This window comes from Ovis aries, chromosome 2 (genome assembly GCF_016772045.2).
Source record: "Ovis aries strain OAR_USU_Benz2616 breed Rambouillet chromosome 2, ARS-UI_Ramb_v3.0, whole genome shotgun sequence".
Taxonomy (NCBI): domain Eukaryota; kingdom Metazoa; phylum Chordata; class Mammalia; order Artiodactyla; family Bovidae; genus Ovis; species Ovis aries.
Window position 1 is genome coordinate 119451347 of NC_056055.1, and position 22115 is coordinate 119473461.

A 22115-nucleotide genomic window follows, 5' to 3' on the forward strand; every position below is an offset into this window, starting at 1 on the left:
TGCAGATGGTGATTGCAGCCATGAAATTAAAAGTGCTTACTCCTTGGAAGAAAAGTTATGACCAACGTAGATAGCATATTGAAAAGTAGAGACATTACTTTGTCAACAGAGGTCTGTCTAGTCAAGGCTATGGTTTTTCCAGTGGTCATGCATGGATGTGAGAGTTGGAGTATAAAGAAAGCTGAGCGCCAAAGAATTGATGCTTTTGAATTGTGGTGTTAGAGAAGACTCCTGAGAGTCCCTTGGACTGCAAGGAGATCCAACCAGTCCATCCTAAAGGAGATTAGCCCTGGGTATTCCTTGGAAGGACTGATGCTAAAGCTGAAACTCCAGTACTTTGGCCACCTCATGCAAAGAGCTGACTCATTGGAAAAGACTCTGATGCTGGGAGGGACTGGGGGCAGGAGGAAAAGGGGACAACAGAGGATGAGATGGCTGGATGGCATCACCAACTCAATGGACATGAGTTTGAGTGACTCCGGGAGTTGGTGATGGACAGGGACGCCTTGCATGCTGTGATTCATGGGGTCGCAAAGGGTCGAACACGACTGAGCGACTGAACTGAACTGAACTGAACTGAACACTGCCCAAGCCAGAACACTGACCAAAGGCATACTGAACCTAAAGACACTCCAAAACCTACTACTGGACACTGCACTGCCCTTCAGAGAGACAACAACCAGTTCCATCAACCAGAACATAGGCACAAACTCCCCCTACCAGGAAAACATAATAGGACACTAACGCAACACCCTTTACAGTGGTGGACTCCGCAACCAAGATCTACAACCTTGACAGTCTTTAAAAAATTTTTTCTTTTTAATTTTTTTTCTCTCTTATAAATCACACTGTTTATTCCTGCAACATATCTCCACCTTCACATTAGCCTTTAGCAGTGCTGTGGAGTTTTCCTCTTTGTTTTTCATGTTATAAAAATTAAAAAGTTCATTTTAAGATTCTTTCTTTTCATAAATCACACTGTTTATTCCCCAACATATTTCCACCTTCACATTAGCCTTTTGCAGTGCTATGGAGTTTTACTCTTTGTTTTCCTTGTTTAAAAAAATTTCACTTAAATCTTTTCTTTTTTTCTTCTAAATCACATGGTTTATTCCCTCTATATATTTCTACCTCAAAAGATATTAGCCTTTTGAGGTGCTGTGGAGTTTTCCTCTTTATGTTTCTTGTCAAAAAAAAAAGAAACAAAAGAAAAAAATTCATTTTAAGATTTTTTTTTCTTTTTTCTTGATGAGTTTTTGATATATTCAACTGCTTTTCCTATAGTTCTTTACTGGCTGTAGCTATTCCTGAATATATATAAATCTCTTTCACGTACATCTATTAATCTTTCAGTTCAGTTCAGTTCAGTTCAGTCTCTCAGTTATGTCTGACTCTTTTCGACCCCACGGACTGCAGCATGCCAGGCTTCTCTGTCCATCACCAACTCCCGGAGCTTACTTAAACTCATGTCCATGGAGTCAGTGATGCCATCCAACCATCTCATCCTCTGTCATCCCCTTCTCCTCCTGTTTTTAAATGTCTATAAAATCATTCTTTATGAAACAATAAAGCCCCCTTAAGAAACTAATGTAAAAAGCAATATCTAGACAAATCATGGCATGAATCAAAAATAAAATTTAATATTCAATAAAGAATATTAATCTAATTCTCACTCATAGTTTGATCCCATGGATAAGTGACAGTATTTACAGGCAAGAATGGAAAATTCTAGTGATTATGTGGAAAAGCTGAAAATCAGATTTCCAAATTAATATTTTCCTCAATCTCGAAGGCATGATCATAAAATATGACTCAAATATTTAGTACTAGAACATTTTAATGAAAATAAGACCTAGATATTACATGAGTAAGTTTATAATAATTTTTAAAAAACCTAGCCTGCAGTATTATTTACATGAAAATTTCAGATGCATTTGCAACCTCTCATTTTCTGTAAGATCAACATGACATTTCAGTTATAAAACTCCTCAGGCTGGCATAAGATAAATGTTCTGTTTATCTATCTCTGCATGCATTATGTGTGCATGTTTAGTTGTGTCCAACTCTTTTGCAACCCCATGGACTATAGCTTTCCAGGCTTCTCTGTCCATGGAATTCTCCAGGTAAGAATAGTGGAGGAGGTTGCCATTTCCTCCTCCAGGGGATCTTCCCAACCCTGGGATCAAACCCGCGTCTCTTGTGTCTCGTCTCCTGCATTGGCAGGTGGATTCTTTACCACTTGCACCACCTCTAAACTTAGTGGTTTAACAGATTATCTTTCATGGTTTGGGCAGCTGATGAGCTCAGCTGGGCAGTCCTCCCTTGGGTACCTCAAACAATCAGATGGAAGCTGAGATCATAATCAATGAAAGGTGTCTCCACTCAACATCCAGCACCTGAGCTAGGATGACTGAACAACTGGGAATCAATTAGTCAAGCATCTCATTTTCAACATGCCCTCTTCACCTGGCAGGCTTGTACTTTTTCACATAATGGCAGGCTCAAGGTAGGCTGACTTCTTACGAGGTGACTGACTTCCGCAGAAGTTTCAAGAGACCCACGAGGAAAGCGGCAAGGCATCTGACTTCGCTTTGGGAGGCATATAGCCTCACTGCTGTTATAATCTAATTAATGGTAAAAGGAGTCAACAACTAGCCCAGATTCAAGGGAATGGAGGAGTAGATTCCACCTCTTAATGGGGAGATGGCTTGTGTGTATAAGAAGGGAAAGCTGATGGTGGTTATTTTGGAGTCAGCTACCTCAGTAGTGCTTCCCTGGTGGCTCAGACAGTAAAGAATCTACCTGAAATGCAGGAGATCCAGGGTTAATCCCTTGGTCAGGAAGATCCCCTAGAAAAGGGAATGGCAAGCCACTCTAGTATTCTTCCCTAGAAAATTCCACGGACAGAGGAGACTGGTTACAGTCCATGGGTTCATAAAAAGTTGGACACGACTGAGTGACTAACACCCACCCACCTCTAATATTTTGAGAATACAGTTGACCCTTGAACAACACAAGTTTGAATTATGCAGATACACTTATTCGTGACTTTTCTTCAATAAGCATACAGCCAGATGTTAGTATTACCAGGTTACACATCTGTGGAAACAGAGGGCCCACTATGGACCTGAGCATTCATGGATTCTGGTATTCCCCTCAGACCCCAACCCACACAGATACCAAAGGTCAACTTATATATATATCCTACTTCTTTATAAAGAATGATGTCACAAAAGAAAACCTAAATTTAACTTCCTAACAAAAGTAGAGAGCTATAAACACATTCATAATTCTGACTGACTTTCAGTATATTTGGATTAACAGTTTATGTGCAGTCTATTTCAAGAATCTAGCATTTGGCCAAAAATTATGTGCACTCCTGTTAACTCAAATATAGTTCCTGAACCAGCAGCACCTGGCAACTTGTCAGAAATGCAGAATATTAGACCCTATTTCAGACCTACTAAATCAGACATATATTTTACAAGATGCGTAGGAGATTCATATGCATATTAAAATTTGAGAAGTGCTGACTTAGGCTATACTCATATATAGCCATCACTTGGTATCCATGAAAGATTGGTTCCAGGATTCCCCACAGATCCCAAAATCTAAGAAGATGCTCAAGTCTTTCATATAAAATGGCATGGTATTTGCATATAACCTATACAGACCTTTCTGTATATTTTAACTCATCTCTCTCTAGATTACTTACGAAATATACTACCATGTAAATACTTTGTACATAGTTGTAAATATAATGTAAATACTATGTAAATATTTGCTCAGTAATGTCCAATTCTTTGTAACCCCACAGACTGAAGCCCACGAGATTCATCTGTCCATGGAATTCCTCAGGCAAGGATACTGGAGTGGGTAGCCATTCCCTTCTCCAGGGGATCTTCCCAACCCAGGAACTGAAGACATGTCCCCTACAGCTTCTGCATTGCAGGCAGACTTTTTACCATCTGAATCACCAGGGAAGCTGGTGTATGGTAAATTGTTGGTATATGGTAAATTCAGGTTTTGCTCCTGAATATTTCTGATGCATGGTCAGTTGAATGTGGAGATGTACAACTCACAGATACCGACAACAGACCTACTAGAATACACAGAGTATCCTCAAACTTGTCAGTTGAAGAAACCTAGAAAAAATGAAGTATTCATCTTCAACTCTGGGGGCGGAGAAGGACGGTATATTTCATTTGAGTTTTAAATGGGAAAAGTAGTTATAACTTGATTACTCCTATAGAACCTTTGAAAAGTTGGAAACCTCATGTGTGAAGGTTTGTGCTTTAATCTTGTTTTCATCTGGGACATCAAGGATCATCACTATGTATGGAGGGAAAAGTTCGATTTATGAGTTTTTTTATATGGCTAGGGAAGCTAAGAACAAAAGACTAAAAACAGTGCAAAAACTTTGAAGTAGGTAGTAGATATGTTATATACATTTAGTTATTAAGATGTAAACACACATGGAAAAAATTTTCACTATTATTATTAGCAAAATATTTAAAATATGTTTCTAGGCAGGTTAACATCATTTCTTGTCATAGATAAAATAAAAGCACATTTAGGAAAAAACTGTTCTTTTAAAGGAAATAAAATTAACTTTTGAAAACATACCATTTCCTTCCCAAAATACGTTCCATCCACTCAAGTCCATTTCTTGCCAGTTTCTTCTTAATTCATCATTCATTTCTATGATCTAAATTGCAAAACAATTAAGATGCCTATGAGAAACTTCATAAAAATCCAGTAAGTTCAACATTCAAATAAGTTCAAGATAATTTGAAATTTGCCAGTCATTACTTTATCTGTTAAGTATCTGGATGCAAATGTTATCTAGAAAAGTATATTTAAGTCTGTTATAGATAAAACTATTTTAGGAATAGCTAACACTTTAGTTTGTTTCCAAATGGCATCAGATACAAGCCTAGATTAAAATTTAAGCACCAGATTTTCCAATTTTTTTTTTTTTTTTTTAAATTTCCAGTCTCAGTCCGTTCTCAGAACACGCTCCATCACCTAGTTCCCAGAACTCAGATTGCGCAGTGGTCACGTCATCATCGACCAGGGCTCGCAGAGCGGCAGGGGCCACCCTAACCTCACCCAAACCTAAACCTAACTGCCTCCCCCTAACCTCCCAGCCCCCGGGTCCCTGGCCCCATTTCGCCAGACACGTTTTCATAATCCTCTCAGGTTCCGGGCCAGCGGCGCCGCAGGCATGGGGCCCGATCATATAAGGAAAATACTGCGGCCTCATCCGGGAGCTGCATCGTGGACCCGGGGGCGATCCTGTCCCCTACGCCACTCGCTACACCCCACACCTACCAACCTCCCTGCCCCGCTTCGCGCGCCCAGGCCTCCCGGGCTTGTCCAGCCGCCTCGGGCCCCCGGCCCCAGGCTGTTCTGCGCAGCCGCCCACCCAGATTTTCCAATTTTTTAAAAAAGATACTTAACACTTTGAATAGTTCGGTTCAGTTGCTCAGTCATATCCGACTCTTCACGACCTGAGGGACCACAGCACGCCAGGGATCCCTGTCCATCACCGGAGTTTACTCAAACCTATGTCCATTGAGTTGGCGATGCCATCCAACCATCTCATCCTCTGTTGTCCCCTTTTTCCTCCTGCCTTCAATCTTTTCCAGGATGAGGATCTTTTCCAGTGAATCAGCTCTTCACATCAGGTGGCCAAAGTATTGGAGTTTCAGCTACAACATCAGTCCTTCCAATGAACATCCAAGACTGATCTCCATCAGGATGAAATGGTTGGATCTCTTTGCAGTTCAAGGGACTCTCCAGAGTCTTCTCCAACACCACAGTTCAAAAGCATCAATTCTTTGGCACTCAGCTTTCTTTATAGTCCAACTCTCACATCCATACGTGACCACTGGAAGAACCATAGCCTTGACTAGACAGACCTCTGTTGACAAAGTAATGTCTGCTTTTGAATATGCTATCTAGGTTGGTCATAACTTTTCTTCCAAGGAGTAAGCATCTTTTAATTTCATGGCTGCAATCACCATCTGCAGTGATTTTGGAGCCCAGAAAAATAAAAGTCTGACACTGTTTCCACTGTTTCCCCATCTATTTGTCATGAAGCAATGGGACCAGATGCCATGTTAGTTTTCTGAATGTTGAGCTTTAAGCCAACTTTTTCATTATCCTCTTTCACTTTCATTAAGAGGCTCTTTAGTCCTTCACTTTCTGCCATAAGGGTGGTGTCATCTGCATATCTGAGGTTATTGATATTTCTCCCAGCAATCTTGATTCCAGCTTGTGCTTCCTCCAGCCCAGCGTTACTCATGATGTACTCTGCATATAAGTTAAATAAGCAGGGTGACAATATACAGCCTTGATGTACTCCTTTTCCTATTTGGAACCAGTCTGTTGTTCCATGTCCAGTTCTAACTTGCTTCCTGACCTGCATACAGGTTTCAAGAGGCAGGTCAGGTGGTCTGGTATTCCCATCTCTTGAAGAATTTTCCACAGTTTGTTATGATCCACACAGTCAAAGGCTTTGGCATAGTCAATAAAGCAGAAATAGATGTTTTATTTCTGGAACTCACTTGCTTTTTTTGATGATCTAGTCGATGTTGGCAACTTGATCTCTGGTTCCTCTGCCTTTTCTAAATACAGCTTGAACATCTGGAAGTTCATGGTTCACATACTGTTGAAGCCTGGCTTGGAGAATTTTGAGCATTACTTTACTAGTGTGTGAAATGAGTGCAATTGTATGGTAGTCTGAACATTCTTTGGCATTGCCTTTCTTTGGGATTGGAATGAAAACTGACCTTTTCCAGTCCCGTGGCCACCACTGAGTTTTCCAAATTTGCTGGCATATTGAGTGCAGCACATTCACAGCATCATCTTTCAGGATTTGAAACAGCTCAGCTGAAATTCTGTCACCCTCACTAGCTTTGTTGGTAGTGATGCTTCCTAAGGCCCACTTGACTTCGCATTCCAGAATGTCTGGCTCTAGGTGAGTGATCATATCATCATGATTATCTGGGTTGTGAAGATCTTTTTGTATAGTTCTTCTGTGTACTCTTGCCACCTTTTCTTAATATCTTCTGCTTCTGTTAGGTCCATACAATTTCGGCCCTTTATTGAGCCCATCTTTGCATGAAATGTTCCCTTGATATGTCTAATTTTCTTGAAGAGATCTCTAGTCTTTCATATTCTCTTGTTTTCCTCTATTTCCTTGTATTGATCACTGAAGAAGGCCTTTTCTCTCCTTGCTATTCTTTGGAACTGCATTCAAGTGGGTATATCTTTCTTTTTCTCCTTTGCTTTTCACTTCTCTTCTTTTCACAGCTATTTGAAAAGGCCTCCCTAGACAGCCATTTTGCTTTTTTGCATTTCTTTCTCTGGGGGTGGTCTTGATCCCTGTCTCCTGTACGATGTCACAACCTCCATCCATAGTTCATCAGGCACTCTGTCTATCAGATCTAATCCCTATCACACCTGAATGGTCTAGTGGTTTTGCCTACTTTCTTCAATTTAAGTCTGAATTTGGCAATAAGGAGCTCATGATCTGAGCCACAGTCAGCTCCTGCTCTTGTTTTTGCTGACTGTATAGAGCTTCTCCATCTTTTGCTGCAAAGAATATAACCAGTTTGATTTTGGTATTGACCATCTGGCGATGTCCATGTGTAGAGTCTTCTCTTGTGTTGTTGGAAGAGGGTGTTTGCTATGACCAGTGTGTTCTCTTGGCAAAACTCTATTAGCCTTTGCCCTGCTTCATTCTGTACTCCAAGGCCAGATTTACCTGTTAGTCCCAGTGTTTCTTGACTTCCTACTTTTGTATTCCAGAACCCTATAATGAAAAGGACATCTTTTTTGGGTGTTCATTCTAGAAGGTCTTGTAGATCTTCAAAGAACCATTCAACTTCAGCTTTTTTCAGCATTACTGGTCGAGGCATAGACTTGGATTACCATGATACTGAATGGTTTGCTCTGTAAATGAACAGAGATCATTCTGTCATTTTTGAGATTGCACCCAAGTACTGCATTTCGGACTCTCTTGTTGACTATGATGGCTACTCCATTTCTTCTAAGGGATTCTTGCCCACAGTGGTAGATAAAATGTGTCTAGTTAAATTAACCCATTCCAGTCCATTTTATTTCACTGCTTCCTAAAGATGTCAAGGTTTAGTCTTGCCATCTCCTGTTTGACCACTTCCAATTTGCCTTGATTTATGGCAATGGCACTCCACTCCAGTACTCTTGCTTGGAAAATCCCATGGATGGAGGAATCTGGTGGGCCGCAGTCCATGGGGTCACTAAAAGTTGGACATGACTGAACGACTTCATTTTCACTTTTCACTTTCATGCATTGGAGAAGGAAATGGCAACCCACTCCAGTATTCTTGCCTGGAGAATCCCAGGGACGAGGGAGCCTGGCAGGCTGCCATCTACGGGGTCACACAGAGTTGGACACGACTGAAGTGACTTAGTAGCAGCAGCAGCAGTAGCAGCATGGACCTAACGTTCCAGGCTCCTCTGCAATATTGCTCTTTACAGCATCAGACCTTGCTTCAGTCACCAGTCACGTCCACAACTGGGTGTTGTTTTTGCTTTGGCTCCATCTCTTCATTCTTTCTGGAGTTATTTCTCAGCTGATCCTAAGTAGCATATTGACCACCTACCAACCTGGGGAGTTCATCTTTCAGTGTCCTATCTTCTTGCCTTTTCATACTGTTCATGGGGTTATATTTATGATTTTCAGTGATTGTATTTGTTATGTAAAATGTTATACTGTATACACTGTCTCCATATATACCACCTGTAATTTTCAAGGAAAATTACAGAAATTTTCAAATTTCATTAATTTTAAAATTAAGATGTTTGTGTTAGGAGGTACAAATTGTGATACCTGAAATTCTACCTGTACCTGGGACTCTTTTCCTAGCACTGTCTGGTTTCCAACAACTCAAATACTGGAGTCTTTCCCATTATTCCCTTTAAAAATTTGGGGGCCCTCTCTGGGACACATTTCTGGGAGTAATCCTTTTTAATTAATGGATAATTGAGGAAAGAGAAGTTCATAGAGATATATAGAATAACAAGATTTGCATCATACATTTGTACCAGACCTAAACTAAATTTTGGAATCACTTTCCAGCTTACGGTCTATTATAAAAGGCCCTACATGCTCAATTGCTATTGTGTTTGACTCTTTGTGACCCCATAGACTGTAGCCCACTAGGCTTCTCTGTCCATGGAATTTTTCAGGCAGGAATTCTGGAGTGGGTTGCTATTTCCTTTTCCAAGGCATCTTCCCTACCTAGGGATTGAATTTGCATCTCTTGAGCTTCCTGCATTGGCAGCGGGATTTTTCACCACTGTGCCACTTGAAAAGCCGAAGAGGCCCTGCAACGGCTTCTTAAAAGAATAGATTCATTTTGCATTTTCTTTCCAGTACTTTATATTGGATTAAGTTAGTAGTTAGGACAAGTGTTTACCACCAATTTGCTATATACATTATGTACTTACTTTATATGATCTCATTAATCTTCTCATCAGATTTAGGATTGTAGGTACAATTGAGACTCCAATCCCAGAGCTCATGTTCTTTACCATTTTCACACTGTTTTGACGTGAGAAACAGGTCCTACTCATTAAGGTCAAGATAAGTATTTGAGAGGGGCTCTCCTGGAGCCTCAGATGGTATACAATCCACCTGGAATGCAGGGCACCTGGGTTCAATCCCTAGGTTGGGAAGATCCCCTGGAAGAAGGGAAAGGCTACCTACTCCATTATTCTTGCCTGGAGTTCACGGACAGAAGAGCCTGGTGAGCTACAGTTCATAGGGTCGCAAAGAGATGGACACGACATAGTGACTAAAGAACAAAGTATTTGGGGAAAGAAGTAATTACAAAACAGCCTCTGTCGCCTCTCTAAGGAGTGCTAGATTAACTGAGGCAGTTTGTGAAATCTAGGGGGCAGGATGGCTGTGGGAGGGGTGTTCTATTGAGGTCCTGCCTCCCAGCTCCTGGGAAGAGTGTGGAAGCCCCGCCCCTACGCGCGCCCTCCCCATCCCCTACAGGAAGCCGCACCCCGCCCAGCTGCCAACCTCGGGACAGAATGGCTCGAGCGGGCAGTGGCCACGCGAAGCCCTGCTCACAGGATGGAGGTGACGGCCGCTGCAGTTTGGGAAGCTGAAGATTAAGGGAGAGGCGAGGAGATCAGGAAGGAAAGGAAAGCCTCACCCCCAACTGCCCGTTTTTATCAGTAGGTTACAGCTTGGCAAGGAAGAGGGAGTACTCCTAAGGTGTCTCCCAAGAGACTCCTGAGGCCCAAGGGTTTTGCTTGGAATCTGAGTCTGGGCTTTAGCACTAGGGTGACGTGGAAGTCACGCAGAGATAAAGCCTGAAGGCCGCTTTGGATAGATCTTTCTCCTTGTGTGTAGTCATGTAGTCATCCAGCAATGTCTATAAGGTTTCAAATTTTAAACATACTAGAAAATGTTAGACTTGAATTGGGTGATCTTAGCCAGATTTTATGGCTTCAGATTGCAGGAATTGCCATCTATTCCACTGCAGCCTGTATTTCTTAACTAAGAATGTTAATACTATCTATTTATTGAAGTTGGAGATGGAGTTTGACTCACTAGTATAAAAACCAAAGTTGCTGAGATTAAAAAATACCAGTAATGATATTAAGGTATTTAGATGATCTACACATATTCTTGAAATTTTAGATTTTGGCAAACTAGTGTTTATGGATTCATAGTTGCTAAAAAGAATCTTTGGGATGGTAATAATCCAATCAGTTTTACAGGTGAGAAAATAGAACCCAGAATTACTAACTCTGAGTTGCCTGAGTGGCCACAACTGTTCTAGTACTTTACTAGTTTAACTTCAAATGTTGATATTACCATAAACAAAAAAAGAAGTACTGAAAGAAATCATACATTTTACTGCAAAACCGAATAAAAGGTGACTCAAGATATCAATTACTTCTGTTCATGGACATGAATAATTAAGAGTGACCTGTTAATTTATTCTCCATCTTTTGGGTGATATCACCTTTAACATTTTTAATCATCAAAATCTTCTGTTTCTTTTAATACTAACACAATACTGAGCTCTCTCCAATTCTGCCTTGAAATTGTTTTCTCTGCTTGCTTATACTTTTAATCACACTTTTTACTCCTCCTTAAGCCACTGTAAATTAATGTAAAATTCCTTTTTCTAGTTTTGAAAGTCCGGTTTCAGTGGTTATCAACTTTGAGCAACATTAGGAGAGCCACAGCCATATCTTATATCAAAGTTCTCCTAACAATCTCAGGTCCATTTCGTTTAGCCCATACTTTTTCATCTCTGCACTGAAGATGCTGAATTTGACTCCGAAGTACACAGTTATTTCTAACACACTAATTTTCCCCCTTGTCATGAATATTCATTAGCAGGACATGGGATTTCAGTTAGTTTTCAGTTAATAAGGCCAGTATTACAATTGACCATATTTAACTGCTTCTGAAAAGGTTCATTTTTTCCATAAAATCTTTTAAACTAATCAGTGGATGAGTGGGGAGTAGATTTCCACCCTACTGAAATTGGACTCAGAATCACTTTAACTCCCCCATTTCTCCTTTTGTTATATATTTGTCTCTATGTTTATTCAGTGACATTACAGAGTGTCACACTCAGTGCTGAACACATTACAAGACATTCCTTGCCCTCCAGATGGGAAATATTATTGCAGTGTAATATAATTGTTACGGGGTTAGTAAGCATGTGCTACCCAGGAGGTGCAGTGGTAAAGAATCCACCTGCCAGTGCAGGAGACTTAAGAGATGGGTGTTCGATCCCTGGGTCAGGAAGATTCTCTGGAGTAGGAAATGGCATCCCACTCCAATATTCTTGCCTGGAGAATCTCATGGACAGAGAAGCCTGGTGGGCTACAGTCCATGGGGTCACAAGGAGTCAGAAATGACTGAGAACACACACAGCATATACTATGGAAGCGTAGAGGGGCACCTACTCTCTTGGAGAAACCTGTGGAAGAAACTAGGAAGCAGTTAAGGAAGTATACAGGAGGAGAAAAATAAACATATTTCAAGCAGGAGAAATAGTATGTGCCAATGCATTGCTTAGTGCAAGAAATCCTACATTGCTGGTTCTTGAGAAATGGAGATTGGGTAAGAATGATAGGCTGTACCTTCATCGTAAAGGATCTCCTAGGCCTCTAAGGATTTGGTAGATTTTATCCCAAGGATGTGGGAAGCTAATAAAGCTTTTAAGCAGGGAAGCACACATTAAGATTCAGAGAATACTTTAGCCAAGTTAATGGCAGGTAGAGAGAGCAGGCTGCTTGAGAATTCAGACAGTGCCGTTGATCCAGACTAATGAGATATAGGCTCTGTGGTAACAAATAGAGAAAGTTCACTTGACAATTATTGAGGCCTTCATTGCCTTGTGAGGATCTTCAGTTTAGATTCTCTGGGATGAGGCCATAATAAAATTAGAGAGAGGTTTCACATTTGGCTAGATTCACATTACTGGAAGAATGGAGGGTCATTTTTCTGTATTCCTTATTCAAAGTGATCTCTGTTCATTTCCCAGGCAAACCATTCAGTATCACAGTAATCCAAGTCTGTGTCCCGATCAGTAACGCTGAAGAAGCTGAAGTTGAATGGTTCTATGAAATCCTACAAGACCTTCTAGAACGAACACCCACAAAAGATGTCCTTTTCATTATAGGGGACTGGAATACAAAAGTAGGAAGTCAAGAAACACCTGGAGTAACAGGCAAATTTGTCCGTGGAATACAGAATGAAGCAGGGCAAAGGCTATCAGAGTTTCGCCAAGAGAATGCACTGGTCCTAACAAACACCCTCTTCCAACAACACAAGAGAAGACCCTACACATGGACACCACCAGATGGTCAATACCAAAATCAGACTGGTTATAGTCTTTGCAGCCAAAGATAGAGAAGCTCTATACAGTCAGCAAAAACAGAAGCAGGAGCTGACTGTGGCTCAGATCATGAGCTCCTTATTGCCAAATTCAGACGTAAATTGAAGAAAGTAGGGAAAACCACTAGACCATTCAGGTATGACCTAAATCAAATCCCTTACAATTATACAGTGGAAGTCAGAAATAGATTCAAGGGATTAGATCTGATAGAGTGCCTGATGAACTATGGACGGAGGTTTGTGACATCGTACAGGAGACAGGGATCAAGACCATCCCCAAGAGAAAGAAATGCAAAAAAGCAAAATGGCTGTCTGAGGCCCTACAAATAGCTGTGAAGAGAAGCAAAAAGGAAAGATATACCCATATGAATGCAGAGTTCCAAAGAATAGCAGGAGAGATGAGAAAGCCTTCCTCAGTGATCAATGCAAAGAAATAGAGGAAAACAGTATAATGGGAAAGACTGAGAGATCTCTTCAAGAAAATTAGAGATACCAAGGGAACATTTCATGCAAAGATGGGCTCGATAAAGGACAGAAATGGTATGGACCTAACAGAAGCAGAAGATATTAAGAGGTGGCAAGAATACATAAGACCTGTACAAAAAGATCTTTACGACTCAGATAATCATGATGGTGTGATCACTCACCTAGAGCCAGACATCCTGGAATATGAAGTCAAGTGGGCCTCAAGAAGCATCACTACCAACAAAGCTAGTGGAGGTGATGGAATTTCAGCTGAGCTGTTTCAAATCCTAAAAGATGATGCTGTGAATGTGCTGCACTCAATATGCCAGGAAACTTGGAAAACTCAGTGGTAGCCACAGGACTGGAAAGGGTCAGTTTTCATTCCAATCCCATAGAAAGGCAATGCCAAAGAATGCTCAAACTACCATACAATTGCACTCATCTCACGCACTAGTAATGCTCAAAATTCTCCAAGCCAGGCTTCAATAGTATGTGAACCATGAACTTCCAGATGTTCAAGCTGTATTTAGAAAAGGCAGAGGAACCAGAGATTAAATTATCAACATTCGTTGGATCATCAAAAAAAGAAAGAGTTCCAGAAAAACATCTATTTCTGCTTTATTGACTATGCCAAAGCCTTTGACTGTGTGGATCACAACAAACTGTGGAAAATTCCTCAAGAGATGGGAATACCAGACTACCTGACCTGCCTCTTGAAACCTGTATGCAGGTCAGGAAGCAAGTTAGAACTGGACATGAAACAACAGACTGGTTCCAAATAGGAAAAGGAGTATGTCAAGGCTATATATTGTCACCCTGCTTATTTAACTTATATGCAGAGTACATCATGAGTAACGCTGGGCTGGAGGAAGCACAAGCTGGAATCAAGATTGCTGGGAGAAATATCAATAACCTCAGATATGCAGATGACACCACCCTCATGGCAGAAAGTGAAGAACTTAAAGAGCCTCTTGATGAAAGTGAAAGAGGATAATGAAAAAGTTGGCTTAAAGTGCAACATTCAGAAAACCAAGATCATGGCATCTGGTCCCATCACTTCATGGGAAATAGATGGGGAAACAGTGTCAGACTTTATTTTTCTGGGCTCCAAAATCACTGCAGATGGTGACTGCAGCCATGAAATTAAAAGACGCTTACTCCTTGCAAGGAAAGTTATGACCAACCTAGATAGCATAGTAAAAAGCAGAGATATTACTATGCCAACAACGGTCTGTCTAGTCAAGGCTACGGTTTTTCCAGTGGTCACGTACAGGTGTGAGAGTTGGACTGTGAAGAAGGCTGAGAGCCGAAGAATTGATGCTTTTGAACTGTGGTGCTGCAGAAGACTTGAGAGTCCCTTGGACTGCAAGGAGATCCGACCAGTCCATCCTAAAGGAAATTAGTCCTGAATATTCATTTGAAGAACTGATGTTGAAGGTGAAACTCCCAATACTTTGGCCACCTGATGTGAAGAGCTGACTCATTTGAAAAGACCCTGACGCTGGGAACAATTGAAAGCAGAAGGGGACGACAAAGGATGAGATAGTTGGATGGCATCACCGACTCGATGGACAGGAGTTTGAGTAAACTCCGGCAGTTGGTGATGGACAGGGAGGCCTGGTGTGCTGCAGTCCATGGGGACGCAAAGAGTCGGACACGACTGAGTGACTAAATTGAACTGTGGGATCTGGTTTTCAAAGAACACATGCACTATGAATACTCAAATCTAAATTTTAGAAATCTGTATCTTCCCATGTTCTGACAAATTTCGATCCCACAGCCCAACGATTTCCATTTAAGAGACAGCAACTTCTCATGTTACCCCCAAATAGAGGTAAATAACAGGATTTTTGAAGTTACGTTTTATCTTTTCTCTAAATTGTATTTCCTTACTTTTCCCCCACCCCGTTACTTTTCCCCTTTTCCTTTACACAAGATTGATAACTTGTCCGATACACCAGAATGTTTTATTTTTCCCCGCATAGGATGGAACCCAGTGTATTAGTTCAGGCTGCAATAGCAAAATACTATAGACTGGGCTTTAAAAGCACAACAGGCATTTTCTCCTAGTTCTAGAGGCTAGAAGTCTAAGGTTAAGGTGCTGACATAATTGGTTTCTGGTAAGAGCTCTACTCCTGGATTAGAGGGCCGCTTTTTCTCTCTGTTCAGCAGCTGGAATAGGAATTGGGATGTTGGTGAAACGGTAACAGGGAATAAGCAAACTCTGTGGTATCTCTTCTTAAAAGGGCACTAATCCCACCAGGAGTGCCCCAGCCCTAACCTCACTAAACCTAACTGCCTCTTTAAAAGGTTCATCTGCAAATGCCATCTCACTGTGGGGTCAGGGCTTTAACTGAAAAATTTGGAGGATACAATTTAGTCCATGTTGTTGATGTTCAGTCATCCAGGCATGACTCTCTGGACTGTAGCATACCAGGCCTCCCTGTCCCTCACCATCTCCCGAATTTGCCGAAGTCCGTGTCCACTGCATCGGTGAAGGCATCCAGGCATCTCATTCTCTGATGCCCTCTTCTCCTTCTGCCCTCAATCTTTCCCAGCATCAGGGATTTTTCCAATGAGTCAGCCCTTTGAGTCAGATGACCAAAGTAATCATCTGATGAGAACAGCTGACTCACTGGATTGAGTAAATCAAACACCCAAGAACAGTTAAGTATTTTTCAATTTAGAGTTTATAACCAATAGTTATTATGAAGGTTGTTTCTTGATAATAAAATGAATTAATAGTCTATATTAATTTTTTATAGTTTTGGAAAAATTTTCAATATACAAACAGGCCAGTGATTCCTTATTTACAAAACAACCATTTTAACACATGATAGTACACAGATAGTTTAAACCCGATTCATTATTTTATGACCATATTGACTTCAACAGTAACAAATTTTCTTAAACATAATTATGTAGCTTCTGGAAGATGGGTTAAATGATGAAAAAATGGGCGACCATGAACACACCCTTTAATTTCATTTCTAAACTGGTGCTTCATTCTGTAGATAATATCGTGGATGTCCTCTTTTGATAAGTACATGGGTAATTGTCTAGACAGACGTACTGCTTCTCCCTGTGAAGAGAAAGCCATACATTTTACTGTGATATACATGAAGCAGAAAACAGGTTTTTACTGGCAAATAGGAAGACAGAAAATTGATTATATTCTTTAATTATTTACTCACTCAATAAATATTTACTAAACAACAATTATGTGCTAGTCACTGTTGTAGGTTCTATAAATACAGCAGAGAACAAGAAAAGCAACATCCTTGCTCTTCTGAAACTGACAATCTAGTGCAGAGAAGCGGAAAGATAAAAAGATAACCTAGACAACCTAGGGGGGTGGAATGGGGTGGGAAATGGGAGGGAGTATATGTATACCTATGACTCATTCATGTCGATGTACGCCAGAAACCAACACAACGCTGTGAAGCAATTATCCTCCAATTAAAAATAAATAAATTCTTTAAAAGGCAAAATTTCAGCAAGTAACTGCACAAAATTAAACTGAGTCATGTGATAAAGAGAGTATGGTTAGGGAAAATTTCCTCCAGGTGACATTTAAGCAGCTTATCCTCTTGTAAACAGATAACAAACCTTATAGGATTTCAAAATCATTTACTATTTTATTAAGAAAGTTAAATACCTTAAAATCTAGCCAATCTACATAAGCTAATAATACATACCTCTAAATAACTTATCACTTTTCGAGGTCTACATTCATAAACTTCCTTTGCATTTTTGTTTAATATAGCATTAAGGATTTCTTTTAAATCCATCACTCCATAGAATGGAAGGCAATTAGCCATTCCTTCTATTTCCAAGTAGTTTTCAGCAATGGAAACTCCTAAAAGAAAAATATATATAAAACTACATATAGTTAAATTTTGTTTTAACTGTATTCCAGAAAATGTCTAAGAAAAACAAAATCACTGTTAAAATATCTGGTGAACATTCATTAGAATCTAATATTGTCAGAAAAAGTTTTGTTCCCTAGTTGAAGAACAAATAATAATTTCCCATAGGATTTCACATTCACATTAAGTCATAAGTGCTCAAAGAAACCACATGTACTTTATATCATTTAATCTCAGATATTATTGTTCTGTTCCCTACATTTGTTTAGAACATTTCTTACTTTGGAGAGAAAATGGAGTCCCATGATATTTATAAAAATAAAACTGGCTTAAATGTTTTAGCAACTGTTGCTATTCAAATTCTATCCTACTGGTTTAATATCTAAAAGCCTGAATTATTTTGAAGATTAGTTTATCTTACAAGTTATTATAAAAATATAGTAAGTTATGTTTTCCAGCTTTATTTAGATGTTTGACACATAACACTGTGTAAGTTTAAGGTACACAAAGTGTTGATAAATATACATATAAGCTACAAAATAATTACCACTATAGTAACTTATTAATATATTAGCAGTTTGAAGAAATGAAATACTAATGTTTAGTTTTTAGAATAATGTTTAAATCTGACATATCTATTATTTGAACTTCCCAAACATCAAATTTAGCTTTAGAACACATTTTATGATTTTTAGAAAACAGCAAAGATTTGGGGTTTTTGGCTCTATCTGTGTAACAGTATTCTTAATATTGCAGACCAAATAAGCTATCAAAGGGAAAATTTTAAAAGAGGAGTGATGTAGCTTGAAGAGTTTCAGGTCCTGAGATGAACCCATTCCTAACCTGCCATTTACAAACTAGTTCCTTGACCTGAATGGCAGATGCACTGGTGGTATAACAAACAGAGCAGGCATCCTAATGTTCCTCCCAGGAAACAACTGGAGAACAATATAAGATGATACATAATCAAGTGTTCAGGGATAAAATACAGAGTTCAGTAAAGGGAGACAAAATGCGAGTTTGAGCAACCAACCGAACTTAAATGGGACTTGAAACAGGGATTAGACAGGCAAAGAGGAAGTAGCAAAATATTCTAGTAAACATCTTATATATATATACAGATAGAAAAAATTTATCAGTCAAGAGACTCTTCATTATTGCTAGTTCTATATTATCTGCAGTATGATGAGACTGAAACATTTAATACTGACTACCTAAATGCAGGAAAATTTTGTGGATATGGGTAAAAATTGCTGTGTGTGCTTAGCCGCTCAATTGTGTCTGACTTTTTGCAACCCCATGGACTGTAGCCCACCAGGCTCTTCTGTCCATGGGGATTCTCCGGCAAGAATACTGGAGTGGGTTGCTGTGCCCTCCTCCAGGGGATCTTCCCAACCCAGGGACTGAACCCAGGTCTCCTGCATTGCACATGGATTCTTTACCATCCTGAGTTACCAGAGAAGCCCGGGTAAAAAGTATATGGGAACAAATGAGGAAATTGAACAATATGTTAATCTCTGTGTTTGCAGAATATAGAATATAGATAAGGAAAACTTAGGAGACATTTGGAATCACGTTCAAGAAGTTTTCATAAAATTCTGTGAAATGCTTCCCCATTTTCTGAAAATACTTTAATAAGTGGTCTGACAAGCTTGCAGTTCCCAAAATGGGTAATTCTCACTGATACAGAATAAAAGCTATTCTCATTAACAATCATATTTCTTTAAGGTCACATTAAGAATCCTTTTCCTTAAAGCCAAATGTATTCTTCCTCTTTTTCAAGTGCTTTTATCCAAAGATGTTTTCTGGCAACTGGCAAACTGCTGATCAAAAGTTAGTCCAATACAGTAAAACTTGCTAAAAGACTTGAGTAATAAGTCTTTTTTAAAAAATGACAAAAAATAATGAAGGAAAAAACAGCTAAAAAAAAATGAAGAAAGGAAACATGAATATTTTTACCTCGATCTGTTACAGAGAAGAGAAACAATGCTGATGATAACCTGAGTAAATTCCACTCAAGTCAGCTTGCAGATGACTAGCTTATTCATTTTTATATCTTTGGTGCCATGCAAAGTACCCCGCATTTATAGGACTTTTAAAAACACTATCTACAAGTTAAGAGCTGAATGTGTTCCTGAAACAGAAACTTACTGGGTAACTCAAAAACAAACATGCTCCTGAAACAGACAGGCTAATTATCCTAACTTAAACAAAAATTGTTGTGATAACATCTTTCATGAAAAAAAAAAAAGTACTTGCCACCAATACCACAAAGTTATTTAGGAAAATAGACTAAGAAAAAAATATCTTGCTACACGCATACATAAACTCCATACTTCAAATAAATCTTTAAATGTCAGAAGCTCTGAGGAAAAAAGATTTCTAGGAGGACCTAAAAAATGAGTGGAAGTGTTAGTCGCTCAGCTGTGCCCAACTCTTTGTGACCCCATGGACTGCAGCCCACCAGGCTCCATCTGTCCATGAGATTTTCCAGGCAAGGATACTGGAGCGGGTTGCCATTTTCTTCTCTAGGGGATCTTCCCAACGCAGGGACTGAACCTAGGTCTCCTGCAATGCAGGCAGATTCTTTACCGACTGAGCTACAAGGGAGGAGGTGCTGGAGAATAGGAAGAGAAGAGAAAATTTAAACACATACCATTAAACACATACCACTGGCATATATAAGTAAATATATAAATTTTAATAGGAAATAAACATTAATTAAGAGCTAGGTTTTAAAGGCAGATTGCTTGGGTTCATATCCTGGTTCTATCATTAATTCTGTATACTTAAGCAAACTAAACTTCTCCTGCCTTGATTTTTTAACTGTAAAAAATGTGCATAGTAACTGAACCACAGGCCTTTAGAAAGATCAAATGAATTAATACATGTAATACTTATAGACTAATGCCATGCAGGTAATAATTATTAGCTGCTACCGATGCGGAAACATTGAGGCCAACTGATTTTCCCTACAACATGTATTTAAATGGCAGATCTGGCACTTGAATTAACTCTTTACTCCAAATCTAAATATCCAGGATTTAGGTAGGGGGTAATAAGTTCTGAGTAGGTTTTCTTAAAACTGCTAGTCAATAAAAATTAAAGTATGGAACACCAAAGCATTTTCTGTATATATCCTATTTCATGGTTTTGTATATCACTTTTACTTATTTTCTCTTCATGTCTCAGTAAATCATTCCTTTAAAATTTTCCGACATTGTTTACCTACACTTTGCCCATGGGAAGTTTAGGGGCGAGTGGGCCAGGGGACAGTGGAATCACTCATCCTGGAACCTTTGTGCTTGATACCAGACAGAAGGCAAAGTAACAGGACAAGACCGGCCTGCATTTGCAGATGGGTTGGGCTTCCCTGGTAGCTCCGAGGTTAAAGCATCTGCCACCAATTCGGGAAACCCAGGTTCGATCCCTGGGTCGGGAAGATCCCCTGGAGAAGGAAATGGCAACCCACTCCAGTATTCTTGCCTGGAGTATCCCATGGACAGAGGAGCTTGGTAGGCTACAGTCCACGGGGTCACAAAGAATCGGACATGACTGAGTGACTTCACTTTCACTTTCCTTACCACTAGCGCCACCTGGGAAGCAGGGGTAGACAGGGCAGAGGCAGTTAAGTATGGAAACTATGAAAGAACAGAGAAGGGGCCAGCCAGGAAAACTAGAGTCTCCTAGCCAGATGAATTTTCCTTTTTCTCCTCACCTGGTGAATTTCCATAGTAAACAAACAGTATTATAACAGGCTTTATAGCAAAGCCTGGACCATAAAGAAAGCTGAGCACCAAAGAATTGATGCCTTTGAAATGCGGTGTTGGAGAAGAATCTTGAGAGTCTCTTGGGCTGCAAGGAGATCAAACCAGTCAATCCTAAAGGAAATCAGTCCTGAATATTCACTGGAAGGACTGATGCTCAAGCTGAAGCTCCAGTACTTTGGCCACCTGATGTGAAGAACTGACTCACTGAAAAAGACCCTGATGGTGGGAAAGATTGAGGGCTGGAGGAGAAGGGGATGCCAGAGGATGAGATGGTTGGATGGCATCACAGACTCAATGGACAAGAGCTTGAGTAAACTCTGGGAGTTGCTGATGGACAGGGAAGCCTGGCATGCTGCAGTCCATGGGGTTGCAAAGAGTTGGACATGACTCAGCGACTGAACTGAACTGATAGCAAAGCCATGGGAGCAAATCATTCACTCTCCAAGCAGTAAGACTGTTGATGTTAGACACCTCTTTGGAAAAACAAGTAAATCATTTTAGAAAAGAAAAAGAGATGTCCAATTTTGTAAGTTGATTCCAGTATTCTACATGTTTATTTCTGCTTCATCAGCTAAGAAGTATTTAATAATTCAGTTAGACACAGCAGGCAGTATGCATGCTGTGACAAAGGATGGCAAAAACTATAGTTGTTAGTTATGGAAATGCTATATATAACACAAAGCAGTGGACTGAAAGAGATGCCAAACTTGCTTGTTTCAGGCAGCTGACATCATACTTGTGGTGAGACAAAAACATACCATCATATCTGTAAATTATGAAACCCGAAAGTAACTTTTGGAACAAGATTTATTTTTCCGACTCAGGAAATATTAAACCACAGTATCATACCTGGTATCAATTTTATCTTGAAACCATTTGCTGTAAGACGAGGATCGGACAGGTAAATAGATCCACTGTACCTTTGGTCATCTGCTGTCATTTTATGTAAAATCTCTAAATAATGGGATCCATTAAAAAGACTGAAAAAGAAATTATGGCCCTTTAACTTCTTAAATATTTTAAGTGAAATAAGAGAATTTATGGAAAAAAGTGAATCTGAAGGCCCTTTAAAAAGTGTTATTA

At 39.8% G+C, this 22115-nt stretch overlaps 1 protein-coding gene and 2 non-coding genes across 40 annotated transcripts in view; all 3 read right to left on the reverse strand.

Moving 5' to 3' along the window:
• Window positions 1-22115, reverse strand: part of PMS1 (PMS1 homolog 1, mismatch repair system component) — a 474998-nt gene that overhangs the window by 350742 nt on the left and 102141 nt on the right. For 28 of the 38 annotated variants that reach the window (XR_009599278.1, XR_009599285.1, XR_009599294.1 and 25 more), the window contains 4 exons: window positions 21882-22012; window positions 17092-17252; window positions 16369-16475; window positions 4627-4708 (listed from right to left, as the gene is read on the reverse strand). Coding sequence is in view for 10 of the 38 variants with exons in the window: in XM_060409626.1 (XP_060265609.1) it covers window positions 16311-16475; window positions 17092-17252; window positions 21882-22012 (457 nt within the window). In the remaining 28 variants the exon portion in view is untranslated. Of the gene's footprint in view, window positions 1-1615; window positions 4709-16067; window positions 16476-17091; window positions 17253-21881; window positions 22013-22115 lie in introns of those variants that run through there. The other 10 variants (XM_060409626.1, XM_042243626.2, XM_042243625.2 and 7 more) reach the window with 3 other exon arrangements.
• LOC114113390 (small Cajal body-specific RNA 18) lies at window positions 4994-5076 on the reverse strand. The gene has a single exon (XR_003588427.1). It is a non-coding gene; the product is annotated as a small Cajal body-specific RNA 18 (non-coding RNA).
• LOC114113405 (small Cajal body-specific RNA 17) lies at window positions 5152-5293 on the reverse strand. Its single transcript, XR_003588441.1, has one exon. It is a non-coding gene; the product is annotated as a small Cajal body-specific RNA 17 (non-coding RNA).